Source organism: Lodderomyces beijingensis (assembly GCF_963989305.1).
Source record: "Lodderomyces beijingensis strain CBS 14171 genome assembly, chromosome: 6".
NCBI classification, from domain to species: domain Eukaryota; kingdom Fungi; phylum Ascomycota; class Pichiomycetes; order Serinales; family Debaryomycetaceae; genus Lodderomyces; species Lodderomyces beijingensis.
The window spans coordinates 879,721-903,571 of NC_089975.1; the positions used below are offsets into that span (position 1 = coordinate 879,721).

Here is a 23,851-nt window from a genome sequence, read left to right on the forward strand (position 1 = left end):
CATCAAATCGGCAGCCAAAGAAAAAACAAAGCTGGACATCTCTGAGATGGAGCTCTTCCTCCGAGCAAGTCCCTTTAATTACTTTGCGTTCAACCTGCTGCTGGAAACGTGCTGGTGGGTGCAAAAAGTATCACGGTACCAACGCGTTGAGGCTAATGTCGTATTTTTGTTTCTGGTGTCGTTTATATTTTTCCGACACTGGCACGTGCACGTGAGAGAATGGTGCCAAACGGCACAGTGCAAAATACACTCGATTTTTCGAGTGAAACCGTAGTGGTCATATATGGACCCGTATCTCGTGTATCTTCAGTCTCTTTGCCAACAATAATGAACCATAATGGAACCGCTGATATTTCTGCTGCTGCTGCTGACTACGACGATATGTCTAGCGTGAGCTCGGAGCTGAGTGAAACGCCATATCTCGAGAAAAAACCCCCAATAGCAGAACCAAGTGAATTGCTAACTCCACCAACTTTCCAGTTGCAAAACAAGAGCAATGGTAATGGCAAAGATCTCAGATTTCTCGCGAGTTCCAATTTCTCATCGGACTCAGTTACCGAGCAAACGCTAACTCCCGCGTCGTTTAACCAGATCAAGACTACCCCTAGAAGATATTCCAATGGCTCGCCGAATGGCGTCAACACAACAATAACATCGGCAACGTACCAGCCTTCTTCTACGACGAGAACGGGCCGATCGAGACCCGTCTCTACGTTTTTAATGGACTCCAACAATTCCATCATGGAAGACCACTCAGAACTCGATTTTGCGCTGGAGAGAAGCAATTCAGGTGCAAGCATGAAACATCAGCTGGCGGACTTGACTAAGCTGCCCATGTTTTTCTCCGATCTCCCCATGTTTGAAAATCAGAACCAGAACCAGTACCAGTTCCGAGGTGCTGCTCCTAGGTCACCCACGACGTCTCCGTCGCCCGTGAGAAACGGTAGGAAAACGTACCGGCCGAAATCACCCGTGAGGTCATCATCGCCCACCAAAAGGATTAGCCCCTTCAATTTCCAGCCGCAGGAGATGATGATGATGATGCATAGTAACGGATCGGGCTCCTCTTTACAAGTCAAGCCTGCGCATAGAAAGGGGCACAAGTACAAGCATTCCTCCGTGTCCATGAACATGTTTCAAGAACCGCCACCCGTGACGTTGGCAGACTCACCCTTAAAAGCGATACCTGATCTGTACCCTATACCAAACTCCAAGGAGGCGTTTGATTCCATCACCAAGAACCAGAAGTTGCGGTTGCTTTGGGCGGCGTCGCATTTTGCTGCTTCTGTTGTTGTGTTTGTCACCGGTTTCAGACTACACATTAGTTCGTTATCTACATTGGCGCACTTGATATTTTACGACGCCTTGGGCTCGCTTTTTGTGGTTTTGGTGGACGTAATGGCTAACTTTGAAGTATGGAACAATTCATCGATTGCTTATCCTTTTGGACTTGAGCGTCTTGAAGTATTGGTTGGGTTCGCATTGAGTGCATCGTTGGTGATGTTGAGTTTTGACTTGTTTAGCCACTTTGTCGAGGAGTTTGTGTTGTCGTGGGTTTCGCATGATGATCATGCTGGACATGAGCACATGTCGCATCACGTTCATGACGAGCTGGGGAAAATTGGCAACATCTACGCGTATGAGTCCGTATTGGTTCTTGCGTTGGTGATTTCGCTTGTTTCGTCAAACGTCATTTTAACTTATGACCGGTTGAATGAGATGATGACCTCGACGGAACAGGTTCGGCACCTGAATGGTCTTATTGTCAACCTGGAGCAGAATAAGCTGAATAAACTGCGGTTGATGAAATTGATCTACGCGTGGAAAAACTACCCCACGCATTTGATCACCATTACTTATGCCTTGTTTCTCATTGGAATACCGATGGTTCCTGAAACTTGGGCCAAGAATCTAACGTATGACATTAACAAGTGTGCCACGTTTCTAGTTGGCGCGTTGATCTGTTATAATGGATGGAGTTTGGTTAAAAAGTTGGGTGGGATCTTACTTTGTGCGTTCCCTTATTCAGATTACCAATATAGTTTCATCAAATCCAAGATAACTGATCAGATACTAGCATTGGAATGCTTTAGACAAGAATTTGAGATTCAGAGATTATTTATTACGAAATTTAGCTATAACTTATACGTTGCGGGAGTTAGCATCAAGATGAAAGGGGCCGATTCAGACGAGGAAGTTCGCATGCGGTTTGAAGTCGCTCGGATCTTGAATAGGGAGATCAAGGAGTTGGAACGAGGAGGGTTCCGCGATGCGAGTATTGAAATAACGATTGATATAGATAGATTTTAAAGTTAGTTGGCGCCATATTGCAAGTCACGTGGCGCGATCTTTCCGAAACTTCCCAATCGAGTAAGAGTCATCACTTCTTAAGCGCGCAATCCCTTCTTCCAGTGAAATTTGAAAAAACGAAAATTTTTTTGTAGCTTCATCTCCGTGTTTATTACCAGGATTACAATTACCGTTTTCCAGCTCCTACTACCAAGATAGAGAATGTTGAGAGCAGTGGGACAGAGACAGGCGATTACAAAAAGCCTAACAAGCTCGACGAGATTATTCTCCACCACCGGCTTACTCAAGAATGCTTCATCACCATCGTCATCGTATCGGGGTACACCAGACGCAGACAGTGAGTCCCACACGGGTAAATACGTAACAACGGTGTCGAAGCCATACACAGTGACCACCTATGCGCGGCCCAACTTGGTCCTAACGCACGGCAAAGGCTCGCATATATACGATTTGGAAAATCGCGAATACATAGATTTCACCTCGGGTATAGCCGTGACGTGCCTAGGCCATGCGCACGAAGGTATAGCCAAGATCATCCAGGACCAAGCAGAGAAATTGTTGCATTGTTCTAATTTGTACTATAACATGCCCGCGGGTGAGTTAGCCAATAAGTTGGTTACCAAGACTAGAGAGTTTGAAGGGATGCAGGATGCGCTGCGGGTGTTCTTGTGCAATTCGGGAACTGAGGCCAATGAAGCTGCGATGAAGTTTGCTCGTAAATATGGTAAGCTGGTTAGTGGCGGGGGCCAGGGCGACGCCAAGGTGGAGTTTATTACTTTTGAAAATTCATTTCATGGCAGATCATTGGGAGCATTGTCGCTCACTCCCAATCCCAAGTACCAGGCACCTTTTGCGCCTTTGATCCCCGGGGTCAATGTTGCTAAGCCCAATGACATTGAGAGCGTCAAGAAGTTGATTTCCAAAGAGAAAACATGTGGGGTTATCATTGAGCCGATACAAGGTGAAGGTGGAGTCAATACCGTTGACGAGCAGTTTTTGATTGAGCTCCGCAAGTTATGTGATGAGAACGACGCGGTGTTGATCTACGACGAGATCCAGTGTGGCTTGGGGAGGTCGGGCAAATTGTGGGCGCATTCCCACTTGCCGCGTGAAGCCAACCCCGATATCGTGACCATGGCTAAAGCTTTGGGCAACGGCTTCCCCATTGGCGCCACTATGATCACGGAGAAGATTGAAAACGCATTGAGCGTGGGCGACCACGGCACCACCTATGGTGGCAACCCGTTGGGATCGCGAATCGGCGCCTACGTGGTTGACCAAATTGCCAATGAAGAGTTCTTGAACGCCGTCAATTCCAAATCGGAGATGTTCACTGCGAAATTGCAAGAGTTGGCCGATGCGTACCCGGACAAGATCTTGAAAGTTAAAGGCAAAGGCTTGCTTTTGGGCTTGCAGTTTAAGGACGATGTCGACATAAACAAGATTGTTGCTAGATGTAGAGAGAATGGCTTGTTGATCATCACTGCGGCCATGAACACGATCCGGTTGGTTCCTGCTTTGAACATCCCTGAAGCTGACATCAAAGACGGCCTCAAGGTATTGGAACACTGTATCGCATCTACTTAGAAATTGGAGCCAATGTGGTTCGTGTTGTCTTGGATCTTTTGATTGACTGACTGATAAAACTTAGATAGAGAGTACATTTGGCGTCTTGAAAATGTACCGGTTGTATTTCGCACTATAAAAAACTGCCGCGGGCTCTCCCGCGAGCTCTCGCAATTTTCCCGTCGAACTTCCCCGTCCCAGGTCGACGCTCGCCGCGGGGCGCCGCCAGCGACCCGCCAACCGCCACGTCCCGCGCCCCATGTCTCGCGGGCTCTCCCGCGATCTCTCGCTATTTCCCCCCGCGAGCTCTCCCGCGAGCTGGCCGCGATCTCTCCCGCGATCTCTCCCGCAATCTCTCGCTATTTTCCCGTCGAGCTTCCGCGTCCCAGGTCGACGCTCGCCGCGAGGCGCCGCCAGCGACCCGCCAACCACGGCGAGACTCATTCTGGTCCACTCTCTTTCACTTTCTCTTTTATCAACATCAACGCCAATCAGTTCCCACAACAACAAACGTTGAATACCCTGCTGCCAGACTGCTACTAGTGCAACAACAACCAGAGCAGAGGATCCCGGCCTAGCTTAGAGTGATACAAGAAGAGGCTACCGCTACTATTACTGCAACTACATATATATACACAAGATATCACCTGTGCCGTACTTTTCACGACATTCCCCCCCCAAATAATCTCAAAAGATCAGACCCTTATTTCCATTCAAGCTTATATACATATATATATATATGTCGGGCATTTCAAGAACCTTGGTCAGTAACACTCATCATCTTTGAACCCTGCCCTCCTGCCATCTTCCTCCCTCAGCCATTGCCCCATCGCGTGCACGCACATGATGACAGTGCCTTTCAGTATACCAACATCGGATCTAGATTACTGCCTAGAACAATTATTAGAGCATAAGCCTCCCAAGATACTACCTCCAGAAACCATCCATCAACTATGCCATTTGTTGAAAACACAGCTTTTGTCTGTGCCAAACATCATATCGTTGCAAAGCCCCATTTCCGTTGTGGGTGACATCCATGGCCAGTATCATGATCTATTGGAGATTTTCAAGATCGGCGGTTCGCCGCCAAATACAAATTACTTGTTTCTTGGTGACTATGTCGATCGCGGCTACTATTCAGTAGAGACGATTTCGCTATTGTTGGTTTTGAAAATACGATACCCCAACAGAATCAGTCTAATACGAGGCAATCACGAATCGAGAACTATAACGACAAACTATGGGTTTTACACTGAAGTGTTGAATAAATACAACGGATCAGCAGATGTCTGGACGTATATTACTGACTTGTTTGACTATTTGCCCTTGGGGGCCACGGTTGACGGTACGATATTTGCATGCCATGGCGGATTGTCTCCCAGTTGTCAGCAATTGGACCAAATACGGGCGGTTGACAGGTTTAGAGAAATACCTCACGACGGGATAATGGCGGATTTAGTCTGGTCCGACCCCGATGTTGAGATTTTGGATTTCAAATTGAGCCCTCGCGGGGCCGGGTATCTCTTTGGAAGCGATATAATGGACAAATTCTGCCATGATAATAGCTTGGTGCAAATGATTAGAGCACATCAGCTATGTAACGAAGGTTATACTAGCTACTGGAAAGGGAAATGTCTAACTGTTTGGTCAGCGCCAAACTATTGTTATCGCTGTGGCAATAAAGCCAGTGTGTTGGAAATTTTGCATTCAAACTACGACACCAAAGAAAAGCCAACGCTGCTGCTGCTGCTGCTGCTGATGACACGAAATAACAACAACAACAACAACAATCACCATGACCCGGAAGAAGAATCAAACGATGATTCCTTTTACGACCGGAATAATCTCAGATTCGATAAAACAAAATCTCAAATCGAACAAGGAGTCTTGCCAGGACAATTTTTCAATGTTTTTGAAGCTTCCAGAGAGAATGACGAAGATACCGTGAATGGGAAAAGCGTCAATGGTTTGAACTTTAGCGACGGCCTTGAGCTGACCTCCAACAATTATGACTTCTTTGCTGCATATTTCCAAGAGAAACCCAAGAGACATGTCGAGTACTTCTTGTGATTTGTATTACTATCAACAACCAACAAACAAACCAAACAAACCAAACAAACAAACCAAACAAACCAAACAAACAAACCAAACCAAACAAACCCAATCAACCTACTATATCCTTTCTTTTTTTTTTCATTTTTTTGTTTTCACGAGGTTTAGCCAAACGAACCTCTTTGCATATTACAATGTGTCCAACCATGATGATTGCCTTCCCATAGATGCTGTATTAATACTTGATGTTTTTTTTTTATTGCTGGTTGCTTGTTGCTTGCTGTTGTTCCTTTTTTCCCACTCTTTAATTTCATCTACATACACTATCGCCCCTAATTCAAACATAATACAACTCAAAGTTGAACCCGTCATGAACCTCGTAGTCGTCCAACGAAATGTGGTCCTTGTAAACCCGGTGCCCTTTCTTCAACACGATCTTCTCATACGAAGTGCCAATCTGCAACGAAAGCACCTTCTTCAAGTCCCCAATGGTGTCCTCGAGTAGACACTTGACTCTAATCTTTTTACCTAGCCTATCGTTCGCCTGAACCTCAATCATTGTATAGCGGTCCTTTTTCCTTCTTTGCTTACCTTCGCTTCCACCGGATTAGTCCTCCTGCCCTCTTGACCATCGACCGTGTAAGTCAAAGCCCATCTCCAATAAGTTGCGGTGATAAGATGTCCCCCATATTCGAATCTGGTTTTTTTTCTCTCACACTGTTGGATTGATTGTCCGTGAGAGAGCGAGACGCCTTAGAAATTCTTGCAACCAAATTGAGACCACCAGGGGCAATACCAGCTCAAACCACCCACAGGGATACAGGGAAGCCTTTACACAGCCGCCGCCTCCGGGTCATTATATTGTGATCATGGGTGACATTGTTTCCGAGATTCCAGGGGAAGAACCGACAAAATTGACAGCAGAGGCGCTTCGCAAACAAGAGGAACAGGTGAGCCAACAACTCCAGCAGCTCCAGCAGCAAGGCCAGCAGAGGAAGGCAGAACGGCCGCCGGTGGAGCCGCACGGGACATTGCAGGTTCGGCAGGCTCAGCATGGGTCGTTGCCAAACTCTAGAAAGGGCAGCAATGCGTCGAGCAAGGGCCGAAGCTCCTATGCGAGCGTTTCCACTACTTCGTCGCTTTCAACGAGTCGACATCCGTCGCTTTTGCGGGCGCAGACGTCCAATAGCATACCCACGATACCTTCGCATCTGCATGTAAAACGGTCATTGAGCAACGGCAACAACGAAACGCCCCAGTCGCCCGCTGCTCCTTCGGCAAGTGGCGTGCCCGGAAGCCCCACTCATGCACCGCACCACCCCTCGGTTAGCCGGTCTCCCAGTGGAGGATCGGTTATCCGATCAAGATCCAGGCTGCTCAATCAGCCGTCGTTGCACCAGCAAAATGCCCAGTATTTTGCGCAGGAAAAGTCCTACTTGCGAAAGATTAAGAACCAGACCGTCGACGACTACTATACGAAAGGCATCACCGGCGCCGACGACGGTAATAGGAGCATTGCCGAAGAAGACGAAGATGAGTTTGAAGATTACGAAAGCGGATCGACCGATGGCGGCGATAGCGCATTGTTGGCGTCGATTGACGAGGACAAGTACCAGATCGACTATAGCATGGCGGTGTCGTTGATGAAAAACTCGAGCGTCAACTTGAAGAAAATCACCAACTTCCGCAATGAAGAAACCGATGATCCGGGGGTCATTGAGAGACTCGATTGGCAATCGATGCTATCCTCGGTTCTAACTGGTGATGTTGTTCGCTCGGAAAAGACCAAAATCATCAACAATAACAACCCAGATAACCCACTCGAGGGCTATTTCCATGCGGCCTTCAAGGAAAATATCTGGTTTGGGATACGCGCCAAGATCTTCAACAGAACCGAGGATGATCAACGGAAAATCGTAGCTTATAGGAGAACTTTGGTGGAGCAACTCATTGAGGACATTATGCAGTTTGAAGTTAGCTACGACGACCCAACTGGGAACCCGATTCGTGCTCAAGTTGAGCTTATACTTGATCGGTATGACGAAGCTTGCAATTTATGGAGGAATTTGGCCGAAATGCGCAATGACAAGCCCGCTTGCCGCAATGAAGAGTTTGAAAATAGAGTTGATGCATTGACAGCATGGCTCACCATCACTGATGCCATCAATCGAGAAACTCAGACCTTGAGAATTTGGATCGGGAACGATGAGTTGGACATTACCAAGTCCCCAGTTGACACCACTCCGCAATCGGGACTATCGTCGCCTTCGAGTAGCAAGATTGTCAAGAAAATCTTTGACGAAGATAATAAATCATTGGCTGAGCGGTTGATGAAGGAGAAAGATGTCCATACCATTTTTAGAAAGCGAATCTTTAAGCCCATTGCACCATGGATGATAAAGTCGAAGGACACCTACATTCGATTAGGCAGCATGTTTGAAATCATGAAGTTGCCCGATTATTTGCACGACTTGATCCAGATTTGCATCGTTCCTATGAAGTTGATCAAGGAGATCATTATTGTGCGATTAGGTTATGCGGTCAAGCTCCAAAACCCAACGTTGATGATGATTGACCAGATGCTTGAAGATGTCAAATCTTACATCACGATTGCGTTGGAGGTGAAGCTGGGGATCCAGCAGTACAAAAAGCCCGATCCTGCCAACAACTGGATGTTGGGAGACTTGTTTGATGCCGAAATTGCCGACTTTGATAGTGTCTTGCTTCGGTCGATCCGATACTACTTGAGCTTATTGAACAAGAAGTTGTTAGATAGTTCAAGATCTCCAACAAACTTTAGAACATTCAAAGAGCCGGAGGAACTAGAAGAGGCATGGCATTTTCTCAAATCGCTCGGCTACTACATTGATGGAGGATCCGCGGTGGTGGCTGAAGAAGTTGCCTCGTTGACACTGCGATTGAACCATAGGCTTTTGGTTTATTTCAATCATTCAATCAGAAGCCCCTCGTCCAGCGGGGTGCACCAGGATTTGACGCGATGGTACAGTTCCACTTTAGACAATTTCGGTCAACTACGCCGTAAATTGGCTAGATTCACCGGTGATATTTCGAGATCATTTACCAACTCGTTTGTGTTTGAGATACCGCCCTCGTCACTGCAGAACAATACCAAACTCTTGCTCGACATTTTGAGAGCCACGAATCATTTCTTGGTCTATACAAATACACTTGAGTCGCAAGGCACCTATTTCTTTGCCAGTGCCGAGCTCACCGGTAATGATGTGCAAATATTGAAAATCTTGAGTGGAGACTATGTTGGTTTGGAACCAAACGCAAAGCATTTGTCGTTTACCGAACTACTTAGAGTGCTTCAAGCCTCCAGCGATGGCGATGGCTATAGAGAGGAGATTGTTGAACGAGATCCAACAAGGCATGGTTATGTTTTAGCGCTTTGCCCTCAAAAGCCAATTGTATGGGAAGGAGCTGTTGTCAATGTGAGCATTGAATCTGTACCCATCACCGATTTGAAAAATGGCCAATTATTGGTGGTTGCCAAGGTGCCAAGCAACGAAATGCACGTTATTCAGGATAAATTCTTGGACCTTGTTAGTGATGTCTTTACGATTGGCGGTGGCATGAAGCCCGTTGAACATCGATGCTCGTTGACCAAAGTTCATCAAGAGTTGTCCAAGACAAACAAGGCGTTTTTTCGGATGAGTTTGTCGGTGTTGGACTCGGCCAGGATTGCCCTAAATCAGTTTAAGGAGTTGGACACAAGAGGCGATTACCAGGCCGTGATAAACAACTATTTTGTATTTGCTCGAGATTATGGGAAAAATGCCGCGAGAAATCTTGACTCCTACAGGAAATCATCGGTGATTATGAAGTTGATCCAGTTGGCCATTGACTGGGTGAAATTTATCTGTGACGACTGCGTTCCTACTGACAGAAAGACATTTAGATGGTGTGTTTTAGCATTGGAGTTTGCCATGGATATGACTAGAGGCGTCAACATCTTATTCTTGAGCGATGAACAGTTTAGCAAGTTGAAAGTGAAAGTTGCTAGATGCATGTCCTTGTTGATATCGCATTTCGATATCATGGGAGCAAGGTCGAGTGAAGCTGAAAAGAACAAGTTGTTGAAATGGTCTTCTCAAAGACAAAACATTGAAAACTCACTGAATGATGAGTATGCATATAAGCTCTACCACGACGAGCTCATGGAGCAGATTGACGAGATTGAAAAATACCGAGCATCGCTTCTGACAGATCTCCAGTCCGCTGGAAAAGTCATTGACAATAGCGATCTGGAGTACCAATTTGTCACCTTGTTGGCGTCTTCCTTCTCGAGTGTGTCTATTCGTTGGCAAAAGGGGAAATACATCGGTGGCGGTACATTTGGCCAAGTGTTTTACGCTGTCAATTTGGACACTGGTGGAAGCATGGCGGTAAAGGAGATTCGATTCCACGATAGTCTGTCGATCAAACAAGTGGTGCCGCAAATCAGAGAAGAGATGACCGTTTTAGAGATGTTGAACCACCCAAACGTTGTTCAGTATTACGGTGTCGAGGTCCACCGAGACAAGGTCTACATTTTCATGGAGTTCTGCGAAGGTGGATCATTGGCAAGCTTGTTGACCCACGGGAGAATCGAGGACGACATGGTGGTGCAAGTTTACACGTTCCAAATGTTGGAAGGTTTGGCCTACTTGCACCAATCGGGTGTCGTTCACAGAGACATCAAGCCAGAGAATATCTTGCTTGACCATAATGGTGTGATCAAGTACGTCGATTTCGGTGCTGCCAAAGTCATTGCCAATAGCGGACGAACTAGAGCATCAACACAGTCGATGAGACCTACTTCTGCTGCTGCTGCTGCTGGTAGCGGCGGCGGTAATCAACAAAATTTGAATTCCATGACAGGAACACCAATGTACATGTCTCCCGAAGTAATCACCGGTGCGTCAACAGACCGCAGCGGAGTGGTGGATATCTGGTCTTTGGGATGCTGTGTTTTGGAAATGGCAACGGGCAGAAGACCCTGGGCTAATCTCGATAACGAGTGGGCAATCATGTACCATATCGCTGCGGGACACAAGCCTCAATTGCCAGCACCGGACCAGTTGAGTGCAGAAGGTAGACGGTTTATTTCAAGGTGTCTTGAACACGATCCAGCAAAGAGACCTAGTGCCGTTGAGTTATTGAATGATCCCTGGATGTTGGCGATCAAACAGGTTGCTTTTGGGCCTTCATCGGATCTCAGCACACCATCGTCTGAAAACGGCAGTATCATTTGAAATCGCTGCAATCGCAAATCTTGTTTTTCTTTTATTTTCTTTATTTTTAATAACGACATAATGGAGTTTTAACGAAATCGAATAGTAATACATATATGTATACATATATATGTATAGGTATGTATTTGTTGCATTTACCCATCATCTTCTACTTCATCTGCTTCTTTTTCTTTTCTATATACAAAACGCGTTCCTCCAGCTTAGTTGATTTCCCTATCCAAGAGCAGTTTAACCTCATCAACATGGTCTCCCTTGATATTAACAATCCCAGCAGCCTGGTTCATACTAATCACAAACTCCTCATTATAACGCAACAAGTCGCGCTTGAACTGGTGTATGTCGCCCTGGACCCTCTTGATCTCAGTCACTACTTTCGTCGAATTTGAAGTCTTGATGTAGACTGGCCAATGCAGGAAGCGGGTCTTGGGGATGAAGTAGTTCTTGATGCCAAAGCCGTTATTGGGCAAATCTCGCTGAGATATCGATGCGAGGTCCGGGATGGCGTAGCGCGTGAGGTCGGGTTGCGGTGGCTTTACGTTGAGGAGACGTCTTGCTGTCTGCTTCATTTCAGGTATAGAAGGGAGGTGGGGGGTTGTTTATAGTGTGTGGGTGGGTTGAGGTTGAGGTTTTGGTGAAATTTTGATTATTTATTTTTTTTTTTTCAGAGCTGGATGGAGCGCCGCGTGGGATGCGGGTTGAGCGGTTTTTTCTAATACCTTTGAGCATTTGTGAATGAATGGTTTCGATATTTGATCACGTCCGAGATCGACCTATGCTGTAGCAAGATGGATCTTGAATGGCTCATGAAGAGTTCGGGGTATCTTGAGTTTTGATAAGTGCAAGTAGTTGATTTTGCCATGAGCTCGGAGTCGTTCAAAGGCATCAAAGGCATGTGTGGTGCGCTTGACATTCACGTGACATTTCATACTATAGTTGGAATCATACTTGCTTTGCCAAACTAATCCATTACTCCTGCTCCAAATTCTCGATATTGTAAACAGCTACAACGTAGATAAAGAGTCCCTCACTTTGACAGACATGAGTATTTTTTTAAAAAAAAAAGTGTTTAAACTATGCTTTTATAAACGTTCCCGTTGCTCGGCAACGGACTGGTCAACTTGACACCGCTCTCTTCGCGTTCATGTACTTTAGCATGCCGGTCAAGTTCATACTTTCTATTAAATGAAGCTCCACACTCGTCGCAATCATACTTCTTGGTATGGATCTTCATATGCTTCGTCAAGTTTGAGCTTTCGCTGAAGCTCTTGCCGCAGCCGGGCCATTTGCACTTTAAAGGCTTCTCTCCCGTGTGGACGCGGTGGTGAATCGATAACGAGCTGCTCGTGGCAAAGCTCTTTTTACACACGGAACACACAAACGGTTTCTCACCCGAATGGATACGGAGATGTTGTTGCAACATCGATTCCACCGCAAATGAAGCGCCGCATTGGGGGCATTTGCAAGGCTTGTAGTTTGTGTGGATGTGGATGTGGCGGTATAGTTTCTGCCTCTGCGAGAATAGTTTCCCGTTGTGTCTGTCGCATCCTATCCAGCGGCAATAGTAGGTTGACTTACCGGCGCCAATGTGGTCCTTGATGATGTGTTCCTGGAGCTCTTTCTGTGACGCATGGAAAATGTTGCATGGCACCGGTGGGGCGCCTTTTTCCTCGCGGCTGATGTCCCATTGACACGAAAACTCTGGCGCTTGTGCGCAGCACGTTGGTCTTGCGCTTGCAGCTTTTCTAGTTTGCTTGGGCAAGATTTGCATCGAGGTGATGTTGACTTCGTTGTGTGGATGTGCAGGCAAGGCTTCCGCTGGCAGCAGGTCTTGCGTTGCATTAACGCCGGTGGATGACAAGGGGCTTAAAACGTCAACTTGGTCTAAATGCAGCGTCGATTTCAATGTTGGTGGCTGTTTGTGAGATTCTAAATGTCCAAGCAAAGCATCTAAACTTTGGTCTGTGAAGTTGCAGTTGTTCCATTCGCATTGATAAGAGTTTGACTTGCCAATGTCCATCTCTTGAGACAAGTGGTTACCCATGTGGTTCATGAAGTTGTCGTGGGTTAGTTTCTGGAAACAGTGTTCCCATTGGCACGAGTATCGCAATAGCGAGTCGTCAGTCGGGGGCTTATTTTCCTTGATTAGTGGCGTGGTCGGCACAAGCGAATTTGAGTTTGTAGCTGCACCTGACGCCATAAGATTGTTGAAGTTGTTAAACTTGACGATAAAATCAAAGTCGGACATCACCTGCTCGTTGTCGGCAGCAGCAGTAGAAGTGTTCGGTATCGTAGTATGGAAACACGATTGGTGGATATGGTGATGTTCCTTTGATTCAGCAGCATCTTCAGAATGGCACTCGTGTGGGAAATGGATTTCAAACTCACTCGGAGCTTGCCTTTTGACTCTCTTTGCTGCGGGCATTACAAACTCATGATCAGGTGTGTGTACGTGTTGTTGTTGTTGTTGTTGTTGTTGTTGCTGTTGTTGCTGCTGCTGTTGCTGCTGCTGCTGCAAGTTTTGGTGCACGTTATTAATCAAGTCTTCAAAGATTGGACGCTTGGAAAGCTGCAAATCGCAAAGATAGCTTTTATCCACATGTGAAAGCGATCTAGTTGGGGCCATTCCACAAGTTGGATCAACACAGACTGAGTTATCGGTAAGCAGACAGTCATCACTGGCGTCACAGCACCTGGGGTCATTACAGCACTCCAAGCTTTCCAGTGAATCCTGACACAGGTTCATCAACTTTGCATCTTGATGATGCTGAGTGCAGACCTCTTCACGCAAAGACAACTCGCACTTGGCATCGTTGCAGCAGCAGAGACTCTCTTCATGGTGAGCCCTGTGGTCGCAGCAATCAGCATTGCATTCCATCAATGTCCTACTATCATCGCAGTTCAAATAGAAGCAATCGTCTAGCTCGTCACAGAATACATCCTGACACATGGCGATATTCTCTAATTCAGCGCATAAGCCGTCGGAACTCCAACTAGACGCTTGAGCGTTGGTGTTGGTGCTGGCATTAGCGCCAGTATCGAGTGCAGCTTCTTCGATTTTAGCCACTTGTTCAACACCACTGGCGCTGCGAAAGTGGTGGTCGTGGTCGTGGTTGTGGATGTGGCCATGGATATGAGTGTGGTTCCTGTGCTTGTGGATGTGGCCATGGACATAGCCATGGGTGATTATGGGAGGTTCCGAGGATGCCTTTTTGACGGTTTCCTGCGGAAGCGCCACCACTGATGATGATGCAATCGGCGGCACACTCGACAAGATCGGTCCATCCCTTTTGACGCCTTCAACAGCGAGCAATTTCGGCGTCTCAAGTTTGTCAGACCCTGGTCCCGCCATTGCTTTTTCCGTTAAATGTGGAGACCGACGCTAGATGAATGGGGTCTCTGTTGGTAGCCAGTTTTCGTTTATCTACCAGACCGGAGCTGACAAGTGGTTCATTTACAACTATTGGAAAAAAAAAAAAAAAAAAAAGCAGAAAGTTTCAGCCAGTTCGTTTATTGTTCACTGTTCTTCTCAATCTGAATGGCTCTAATGCCTCTGGAAATAAACCAACGATGGTGTTCTGCTGGCATCCAATAAATGAAAAAAAAAAAAGTTGAAAATGAAAAAGTTGCAATAAAAGGTGGTTCTTAAATTTGCAATCACCCTGGTGGTTATCAATCGTGTTGGAGTATAAAAGCGCTGCAAAGGGCGGCTATTTCGCGATGCTAGGGAGCCGCTCCGATGGATGGTGATGGAAGGAAGGGAGGCGGATCCTTGATGAAACTTTGGCCAGTGAGTGGCAGATGTTGGACGAATCAACTTGCAACAGGCCAGCTTGACCCGAAGCCAGGGTTTTTATGGTGGCTTGCGAGTCTCCTGTGGATGGCCTGGATGCCTGGATGGGAGGGCGGTGGGTGTAGGTCGTGTAACTTGGGTATAGCATCACGTGACCACGTTTTGCAGGTGTCGCATTTTTGGTTGCCGAAGTCACGACACTCCATTGACGACAGTGGACCGGGGATAGTTGGGTCAGGGTCTCAACGAAACCACAGAGAAGCTAGAATGCTACGAATAAGCAGCCAGTGAATCATCCTCGATATACTCTCTTGGCCTGCGCCTGTGTAAGACTACCCGCTCCAAGGATCTACTCTTTTTTGCTTGATTTTTCAACAGGAACCGAACAGCAAGGAATTTCAAGTAATTTGCACGGGAAAATGGCAAAGATGCGTGTTTTGATCCGTGTGGGTGGGAGGAGATCCAAGATGTAGAATCATGCCACATTTCGCCATTCCCCTTCTTCTAGAAGATACCAAGTGTGCTTAACATCCGACTCAGACTTGTCTCTAGACAGAGGAGAAGAAGAAAGAGGGAGGGAAATCCTAGAACAAGACCGCTGCATGATTCATTGCCGAGGCGAGTCTCTTGTAAAAACAAAACAATCAGAGTCTCGAAACTGAGGTGAGATCTGACATCAAACGTTCTGGCATTATCAGTACGATAACGACAAACGGAATTGTCTTTGCAGCTCCCCGCTTTACCTGGGGGGAGGGGGTACGAGCAGCATTTGAAAGAAACAAAGGGGACTCGATTCCCCCAAAGAGTCTTTAGCAACGATGATCTCCTTCTCTTTTCATCTTCCATATCGAGCAAACCCCATGGCCCCTGCAAACGGCACGGCACAGTTTGCAATACCGAATGTCCCAACTCTCCCCCGGGTGCTTGTGTGCCAGCAATCCGATAGGGGTCTCTCTCCCTCTCTTCAGTGAAGTTGGTTACGAGCTTCCGCTCTAAAAAAGTCCAATTCGAAGCCAAACTCGACCAGATGGTAAACAACCCAGCTGCTGTGCCCTGCGCAAAATCCTCACCACAGCTGCCCTCTTGGACGCCAAATGTGGTATTGTTGTGACAAACTGTGCGTTTATCCTTGTTACCAAAAAGCCTATGCTCGTAATGAAATTAAAAGGCAGCACCTCATAAATACTATTGGAGATCTTTAAGTCTTTTTTTTAGTTTTGGTTCTTTTTTAAAAGCCAAATGGACGGTTTTATTTAGAAATCGTGGGCAAACAAAGCACCTCATTTCAACCAGAGTTGGCCGACGGTGTTCGCAAATGGCAACAGGCAAGAATGTACATGTGCAAATACTGGAAGGCGCAGGTCTTGCCGGGGCCGTGCTAACAAAAGTCCCTCTATCCCTCTCTCTCTATCCGTGACTTCCAGATTATCATCATGACAATGCTCCTTGCCCAGTAGATCGCCATGGCTCGGACTATTTTCAATACTTCTTAAACTGGCAGCAAGGGTTTATTTCTGCACAACATTAGAGTAGGAGAAAGACAAAACCCCAGCGGGTCTAAAAACTGAGCACTATTTCCCCGAAACACCCTGAGGCCCCTTGGCCTATTGCCTCTACGTTGATGACGAAGAAGAAGATTGCTAGAGGCAACCGTGGAAAAAAAGGGATACCCGTCACAAGCAAACTTTCCCCATTCTCCGTGCCCTGATGCAATATTCTGCGATACGAGCCGCAGGTGGAATTTGTTTCTTTCATTGCCGGTGATTCTTTCCTTCTCCTTCCCCTTCTCTCCCTCTGTTCTTCTATTTTGGTTTTTTTTAGCACCAGTGTAGCGGCGATTGTTGAACTGCTGTGTGGTTTATATCCAACGTGGGTGGTATGTGCGATGGTTAATCGCAGGGCTAGTTGTGTCCCATCACTCGTAACTCATGGCAAATTACGGCGGCTAGATAGCAGGAGAGGTCAAGAAGGTTGCTAGGTTAAGCAGACTATACAAGAGACAACGCTTTGTCTAGACAATCCGATGATGATGTGATGCTGGTAAAAAAAAAAAGGAAAAAGTGTATCAACATTTTCACACACTTCAACAACCACACCTATACGAAGGGAAGGAAAGGGGTGGAGGGCAACATTTTGAAACCGGTCTAAAAAAACGGGGGCATATTTATTTAAATTGCAGCTGCTTCCTCCAAGTCTTACAAGTGCTCCGCATCCTTTGTCAAAGCTTTACCTCGAGAACCCAGGAAAGGTTCAGCATTATCACCACCCGTCGGTTTCCTTTAAATCCAATTGCAAATGGTAGTTCATGATGCTATTCAAGAAGAGCAGTAGACCCACATTAGCAGCTCCACCACCGCAGCCTGCGCAAGCTGTCAAACGAGTAGCAAGTGCCCGGAACTTGCTCCGCAAGATATCGATACCCAATTTCAACTCATCATCAGCAGCAGCTACCACCACCACCACCACTACAACATCGGCGGCAGCAGTACTTGCTCCACCTCGACCTCGGCAAAATGCTCAACCAGAAGATATTAACCATGTACTCCAGACGAAACCTAATCCCACTGGAGTCAATTGCACGCCGCCTTTGCCAGCTCCTGAATCTGGTCTCGAGAAAACCAAATATTTACCACTACCGCCGTCGCTGTCGCCAGACACGCGTCACGAGAGCAAAATTCTAGATGACAGCTTTATACTTGACCTATATGACTCCCTTGACCATTCGGAAAGCTTGATCTCCGTCAGCGTCACCCAGCTGGAACTAGAGCCAGAGCTCCAGCATTCGCCACAGCTCCAGCAATCGCCACAGCAGGAACAAATGCCCAGCCCGAGATCAGAACTCACTTTTGAAGAAGAAGCAATGAGCTATTCCACCATGATCGAATCGACACCCATGCGCGAATCGGACGCCATGTCTGTGACCGATGCCAATATCCAGATTTTCAAACGAGCCCATTTGGAATCGAGAAATAGCCTCCATCTTGTGGAAAATAAGACACTTGCTCAACGTGGCTCGCCTAAGATATCGCGAAATAAGTCACTGCTGAGTACGATTCAAGCTGGTCTTGAACAAACAGAAACAGAAATAGAAATAGAAGCAGAAACTGAAACTGAAACTGAAACTGAAACTGAAACAAAACCAAAACCAAAACCAAAAATAGAAGGAGAAACAGAAGCAGTGCCTGACTTTACCAGGACAGAAATGGTGAGTGAATTTGACGATTTGCATTTGCTAGAGTTGATGCTACTCGAAGAAAAACACAAGTACGAATTGAAACAACAAGAACGCGAGATCCACCGGCTCCGAACCCAGTTGAAGAAACAACGCTTGCTCAATGTCCATTTGGCTACCCAGTTGGAATTTGCAAACAGTTCCAAGCAAACCACCGAGAATGCCCCTAATTCAAGTGTTTTGTTAATACCGCCGGTGCAACCTGATTGTGCTTCGCTTATGTCGTCGGATGATTCAATCATGAGTAGTGTTCCTTCAACCAAGTCGTAATCTCATATGCAAAACACACATACATACACATATATATTTATTTCTTTCGTTGGACACACAATTTTTTTTCGTTTTTTTTTTTTATGGTTTATATATAGGTATATAAACTTTGCTAGACTAGATGCCATCTGTTTTCAAATCTCTTTAATTTCATTCTCATCGGCAACAAGCCCCATCACAACGAGATACATGTTCAAATTGTTCAACAAGTTCTGTTTCTTGTACAAGTTGGCCAAGTCCAGATTGTCAATAGCCTTGGCCCGGTTCATAACGCCAAAGATTTCATCTCGCAACTCGTCAACAATGATTCTCTGGTGGCTCAATTTGCCTCCGAGCGATAACGTAGCGAGGAACTGCCAAATGTAGTTTTCTCTCGATGATCCATCGTCGACTTCAACTGGATTGGGCGGGAAAATAGCTGCAATCCTCGATTCCAACGCAGTAAACAATTCATCGTAACATGATGACCATTCCGATAAGTCAGTGGCGGAAATCTGCCCTTCGCCAATGATCAACTCGGCACGCGATAACAAAGTGGTCAAGATGGTTAAGCCGATCTTGGTGGTGGAGACAAAGGAGACATTGTTGTGCTCGATCAAAATCACCAATAGCCCCACAATCTCATTGAACTTGAAATCCAACACGGCATTCATCAACACTTTGGAAAAAGTCAACGAGTAGGCGTCAACGAGTTTGAGGATCGAGGCAGGTACTTTCTTATCGGGGTAAGTTGTATATGACCCGTTCTTGATGACGGACAAATTCTCCAAGTTCGACATCACCAAAGCGGCAATCGTCAATATTTGCTCCCGGTTGAGAAACTTGAAGAAACGAACCAAGATCTTCAACATCTTGTTGTAGTTTAAGCATTGGATAAATGGGTTGACTTCGCTCTCCTCGTCGCCCGAGGTCGAGGTCTGCTCCAACACTTTTGTTGCTTCCCAAAGCTTGGCGGTGTCGACCTCAGCCTGGGTTCTCGATTCGCTCTCGGCATTCATCAATTCGGTAATGATATTCTCCAACGTGGCCAAAATGTCCTTTTTGGAGTACTTGCGGATATCCTCCTTCTTTTCACTCCGATCCTCCTTCTTTTCCCTCTCGGCGGCTTTGCTGATAATCTCCAATTGCTGTCTGGGCTTCTTGCCGCTAGCAAACGAAATCTTACCCAAAGCTCCTTCCTTGGTGTATTGCTTAGGCTTAGGTCTGTCCTTGGCAACCGCCACTGCTTTCTGCACTTGCTGCTGCATTCTCTGCAAGGCAACGTCGGCTCTCTTGTAACGCCCGCCTAATCTGTGTCCACTGTGGTCCAAGTATGCCTGAGCAATGGAGTTGTTCTGCTCTTCTGGAGCGGTCTGGATCCCATTCACCGTTTTGGGGTGGATGACTTTGTAAACTTGAGCGTAGAAATCTTCATTATAAGGGTCCTCAGTGACAATTTGCGACAATTGGAATCTGGTCACAAAATCCTTGTCCTTTGGGACCATTATTCCCGAGTATCGCATGATTCTTGAGACCTTCTCTTGTCTCTTTAATGCCTTTTCCCGTTCCTCCGGTGTTAGGTCTTGTAGACGCTGGTGGGGGTGAACCTGGCCAGAATGAAGCTGCTGTTGACGTTGATATTGTTGCTGTTGCTGTTGCTGTTGCTGTTGTTGCTGTTGTTGTTGTTGTTGTTGTTGCTGATGATGGTGATTTTGTTGTTGTGGTTGCTGTTGTTGGTGTTGCTCCAAGTACTCATGCTGCTGCTGTTGCTGGTGCTGGTGCTGCTGGATGGCTTCTTTCGATCCGAGCACTGGGAATTGGGACAAGTCGACTTTTTGAATCCTCACGGGTTGTGATGAAGCAGCTTGTTTTTCCTTTTCAGCCACCGATGGTTGCAGATTGTCACCTTGTTGAACTTGTGGTGGTTGATTTTGCTCAGTAGGTTGCTGAAACTGAGGAGCTTGAGCCACGGGAGGCGGCATGTGGGCAATCTGCTGGGGCAACATTCCGGGATAGCCAAATTGATTGAGCATGTACCCACCCATGACATAACCATTAAATTGAGGTGGTGGTGGCGGCGGTGCATGTGGATTGAGATGGTGAGAAGGCATCATCCCGGGGAGTCCGTAACCGTGAGGAGGGAACAGGCCATGTTGCTGTGGAGGAAACTGCTGCTGAGATTGGTCAATAGCAGTAAGCTGGGCCTCGATTTCCTCCAACGACAAAATCTTCTTCTCCGGCGCTCCTCCCCCCTCCTCCTTCTCAAGCGGAGCCGGCTTGCTTGGAGCATTCGACGTTCCCCACAACTCTTGCATGAATTCGTCATCATTCGCGGGCCCGCTCAGCACAGCTTGGGCATAACTAAGCGAAGTCGGCTGGTTTGCAGTGACGGTGGTTTTTAAACTGCTATCACTAGCTGCTGATTCGTCCGAAAACTTAAAATCTTTCCTAATCTCGCTGGTACTGGCGCCAAACGTCTCTGAATTGAATGCGTCATCCTCTTCCGGTTCACCTAATCCTTGATACGTGTTTTCAAAATCGTAAACTTCCTCGTTTCCTGCGCCTGGCGGCGGCCTGGTGGGATCAAATCCAAAAAAGGACATGCTGAACCTATATCTATAGATATAAAAATATACTAATATAGCCTATGGCTCAGAATGTGGCAATCTTGATGGTGTAGATCTTGTTCGAGGCGTAAAAACCAACAGAAAACTTTGCTCTTTTCTTTGTCGATGTTTCGGGCAAGTATACATTGCGAGTGCTACCAGATGTGCAGAACTCTAGATACCAGATACCAGATACCAGATGCCTCTAGATACCAGTTAACATGCCCTTCGAGGATCAATCGACTTGCTCCTATATGCTTCTTTCTCCGGATTAATGCTGCTATGCATGTATTTACAATCTATAAGTTTTCTTTTTCCTTGTTTTTTTTGTTTTTTTTTGCTTTAATCAAATGCTTGCAAGGCACTAGTGAGTTTCAAATTCATCTCATCCCATTCGCCTTCAACGTCGCTCAACACCGTGATTGCTCCCCCTGCTCCTATTCTCCAAAGGCTCATAGTCTCAGAGTTTTCCGAGTCGTTCTTGTAGTGGAACACTGATCTAATGATGACGCTCCAGTCTGAGTCGTCGGTGACAGACCAATATCCGACAACCCCACTGTAAATGCCTCTTCTGCCACCCGAGCTGACATTCTTCTGCAAGCTTTCTATGCTCTGTAACAATTCCACCGACCTCTTTTTCGGCGCACCCGTCATGGAGCCCGGTGGCAAAGAACGCTGAAGCAAGTCGATTCCTTGAAAGCGCCTGGGGTTGGGCAAAACTCCTCGAATCACACTGACCAACTGGAAAACCGTTTTGTATTCCTCCACCGACATCAACTTGGCAACGGTGACATTGTCGCTGAACTGGTGCAAGTCGTGCCGGATCAAATCCACAATCATGAGGTTTTCTCCCATCTCTTTGGGCGTTTTGAGGATTTGCGTGGCCCTGGCCATGTCGACGTCAGGTGTGTTTCTCACGGTTCCCTTTATTGGCCGCAACTCGACAACTTTATTGGAACCTTGGTCTTTGCAGGATAAGAACCTCTCCGGTGAAGAAGATACCAAGCAGCAGTCATCAAAGCTCATGAAACAAGAGAATGGAGAAGGGTTTTTTCTCAACGTGAGTACCTTGTATATTTCCCATGCCTTGACATACGCAGGTAAGAAAATCTTCAGCTGAGTAGTGAGGCAGAGTTCGTACGAGTCTCCCGAATGCAAAAACTCCTGGCATTGCTCAAATTGTTTCTTGTAGATGTCCTGTGAAGGGAGCTCGAATCGTATTTCCGCGCCGTCTTTGCAAGTGGCGAGTTGCCTTACACTGAGGCTCACCGAGTCCATGTCAATCTGAGAAACATTTTTCAACTTTTCCACAGTCTGCGATAGCCAGTCATCGCCACCATGATCATCTTTATCACAGATAGATATAATGAACCAATCTTTTGTAACATGATCAAATACAAGAGATCTATCCACCTCCACCAATTTCAAATCGGGCGTTGTTCCCGTGCACATCAGCTCCAACGACTCATACTTGATGTGCTGACCTTCTTCATACGATATCAAGCCCAAGTAGCCGCCAAAAAACGGGATTTCCCTACTATGGTATTCGCTGATTTTCTTGACGATGGCCTCGCGTGGTATATACTTGCGGCGCATTTCTTGGGCAATAAACAGCCATAATCCCTCACGTCCACTCACTGCAACTTTCTGAGGCTTTTCACGAGACTGGTATTTTGATAAATAAACGTGGTTCATCTCGTCCACGGAATGGGTGATGATTGTGCTCTTTCCTTTCGTTGGGAATCCGATGATTGACCATTCTCCTGGCGTCGACGCCGAGTTGAGCAAAATGAAGTCGGCTTCCTCTTTCGACAATCGGTAAAAGTAATCGCACACGTCCACCGGTGTAATACCATTGGGAAGGTTGAGTTTTTGAAAGCTGATGTGGACGTCATTACTTTTCGCGTGGAAACCATTTTGCACTTGTGAGTGGTCATTTATGGCATGAGTTTGCATCCATGCTGGACGTTCTTCATGTCCCTCTTGGTCATTCGCTCGCATTCGTACGTTTCTGTTCCCTTTATTAAACCCAGAGGCCAATTTGTCAAAATTCTTGATCAACTCCAGCCCCCTTTGCGAACAAACTGACTCTGGATGATATTGAACTCCATAAAGTGGTAGATCCCTATGTCCCACAGCCATAAGAACTCTCAATTTTTCTGCACCGCCAACTTCTTCATAACAGTATGCAAGCGGTCGAATCTCGCGGGATAGAGTCTCGCCATCGACGTACAACGAGTGATACCGTACGCTCTCAAACGGCGCCGTATCTTGATAAATCCCACACTGCTCCGTCGGGTGTATTTTGTAAATCTGGCCGTGCTTGACGTTTGCCAACCGCGCCACCTCGTTGCCAAACTCGTGGCAAATACTCTGGAACCCCAAGCATATCCCCAAAACCGGTATCACCTCTCCACTTGCACCACCGGAAGCAATCTTGTTGATGAGCCAGTGTATGATTCCAACGTCCTCCTTCTTGCCCGGGTGTCCCGGTCCTGGTCCAATGACTACATACTCGATAAACCTTTCACACTCTTGGAAAAACTGCTCGTACTCCTCGGGTGCAAAGGAGTCATTTTGAATGATGATGACTTCCTTACCTGTAGACTCCTTGATCAAACGAGCCAAGTTGTTTGAGAAGGAGTCATATGAGTCTATAAGTAGAATCATTCCATGCAATTGCAACCGAATATGACAAGTAGCCCCAAGAAAAGGAGAGCAAGGGGGGCAACGAGGGTTTTATAGATACTGGTACTTGACTTGCCCAATAACACCAAAATTTGCACTT

At 46.6% G+C, this 23,851-nt stretch overlaps 10 protein-coding genes across 10 annotated transcripts; 5 read left to right on the forward strand and 5 right to left on the reverse strand. All coding sequences in view use genetic code 12, as the record gives it.

Annotated features, from left to right (window-relative positions):
- Positions 1–327: 327 nt before the first annotated feature.
- Positions 328–2,310, forward strand: LODBEIA_P50900 (uncharacterized protein; the record flags this gene model as incomplete). Its single annotated transcript, XM_066975384.1, has 1 exon — positions 328–2,310. The coding sequence occupies one exon, from the start codon at positions 328–330 to the stop codon at positions 2,308–2,310; it is 1,983 nt and encodes a 660-aa protein (XP_066832028.1).
- A 201-nt stretch (positions 2,311–2,511) lies between these two features.
- Positions 2,512–3,897, forward strand: LODBEIA_P50910 (uncharacterized protein; the record flags this gene model as incomplete). The annotated part of the gene is made up of 1 exon (XM_066975385.1): positions 2,512–3,897. One exon carries the CDS (start codon positions 2,512–2,514, stop codon positions 3,895–3,897), a length of 1,386 nt encoding a protein of 461 aa, XP_066832029.1.
- An 822-nt stretch (positions 3,898–4,719) lies between these two features.
- Positions 4,720–5,946, forward strand: LODBEIA_P50920 (uncharacterized protein; the record flags this gene model as incomplete). The annotated part of the gene is made up of 1 exon (XM_066975386.1): positions 4,720–5,946. The coding sequence occupies one exon, from the start codon at positions 4,720–4,722 to the stop codon at positions 5,944–5,946; it is 1,227 nt and encodes a 408-aa protein (XP_066832030.1).
- A 319-nt stretch (positions 5,947–6,265) lies between these two features.
- LODBEIA_P50930 (uncharacterized protein) lies at positions 6,266–6,487 on the reverse strand (the record flags this gene model as incomplete). Its single annotated transcript, XM_066975387.1, has 1 exon — positions 6,266–6,487. The coding sequence occupies one exon, from the start codon at positions 6,485–6,487 to the stop codon at positions 6,266–6,268; it is 222 nt and encodes a 73-aa protein (XP_066832031.1).
- A 310-nt stretch (positions 6,488–6,797) lies between these two features.
- On the forward strand, positions 6,798–11,186 carry LODBEIA_P50940 (uncharacterized protein; the record flags this gene model as incomplete). The annotated part of the gene is made up of 1 exon (XM_066975388.1): positions 6,798–11,186. The coding sequence occupies one exon, from the start codon at positions 6,798–6,800 to the stop codon at positions 11,184–11,186; it is 4,389 nt and encodes a 1,462-aa protein (XP_066832032.1).
- Positions 11,187–11,386: 200 nt separating this feature from the next.
- Positions 11,387–11,752, reverse strand: LODBEIA_P50950 (mitochondrial 54S ribosomal protein mL49; the record flags this gene model as incomplete). The annotated part of the gene is made up of 1 exon (XM_066975389.1): positions 11,387–11,752. One exon carries the CDS (start codon positions 11,750–11,752, stop codon positions 11,387–11,389), a length of 366 nt encoding a protein of 121 aa, XP_066832033.1.
- A 500-nt stretch (positions 11,753–12,252) lies between these two features.
- On the reverse strand, positions 12,253–14,535 carry LODBEIA_P50960 (uncharacterized protein; the record flags this gene model as incomplete). Its single annotated transcript, XM_066975390.1, has 1 exon — positions 12,253–14,535. The coding sequence occupies one exon, from the start codon at positions 14,533–14,535 to the stop codon at positions 12,253–12,255; it is 2,283 nt and encodes a 760-aa protein (XP_066832034.1).
- Positions 14,536–17,281: 2,746 nt separating this feature from the next.
- On the forward strand, positions 17,282–18,478 carry LODBEIA_P50970 (uncharacterized protein; the record flags this gene model as incomplete). Its single annotated transcript, XM_066975391.1, has 1 exon — positions 17,282–18,478. One exon carries the CDS (start codon positions 17,282–17,284, stop codon positions 18,476–18,478), a length of 1,197 nt encoding a protein of 398 aa, XP_066832035.1.
- A 134-nt stretch (positions 18,479–18,612) lies between these two features.
- On the reverse strand, positions 18,613–21,060 carry LODBEIA_P50980 (uncharacterized protein; the record flags this gene model as incomplete). The annotated part of the gene is made up of 1 exon (XM_066975392.1): positions 18,613–21,060. The coding sequence occupies one exon, from the start codon at positions 21,058–21,060 to the stop codon at positions 18,613–18,615; it is 2,448 nt and encodes an 815-aa protein (XP_066832036.1).
- Positions 21,061–21,405: 345 nt separating this feature from the next.
- On the reverse strand, positions 21,406–23,733 carry LODBEIA_P50990 (uncharacterized protein; the record flags this gene model as incomplete). Its single annotated transcript, XM_066975393.1, has 1 exon — positions 21,406–23,733. One exon carries the CDS (start codon positions 23,731–23,733, stop codon positions 21,406–21,408), a length of 2,328 nt encoding a protein of 775 aa, XP_066832037.1.
- Positions 23,734–23,851: the final 118 nt, after the last annotated feature.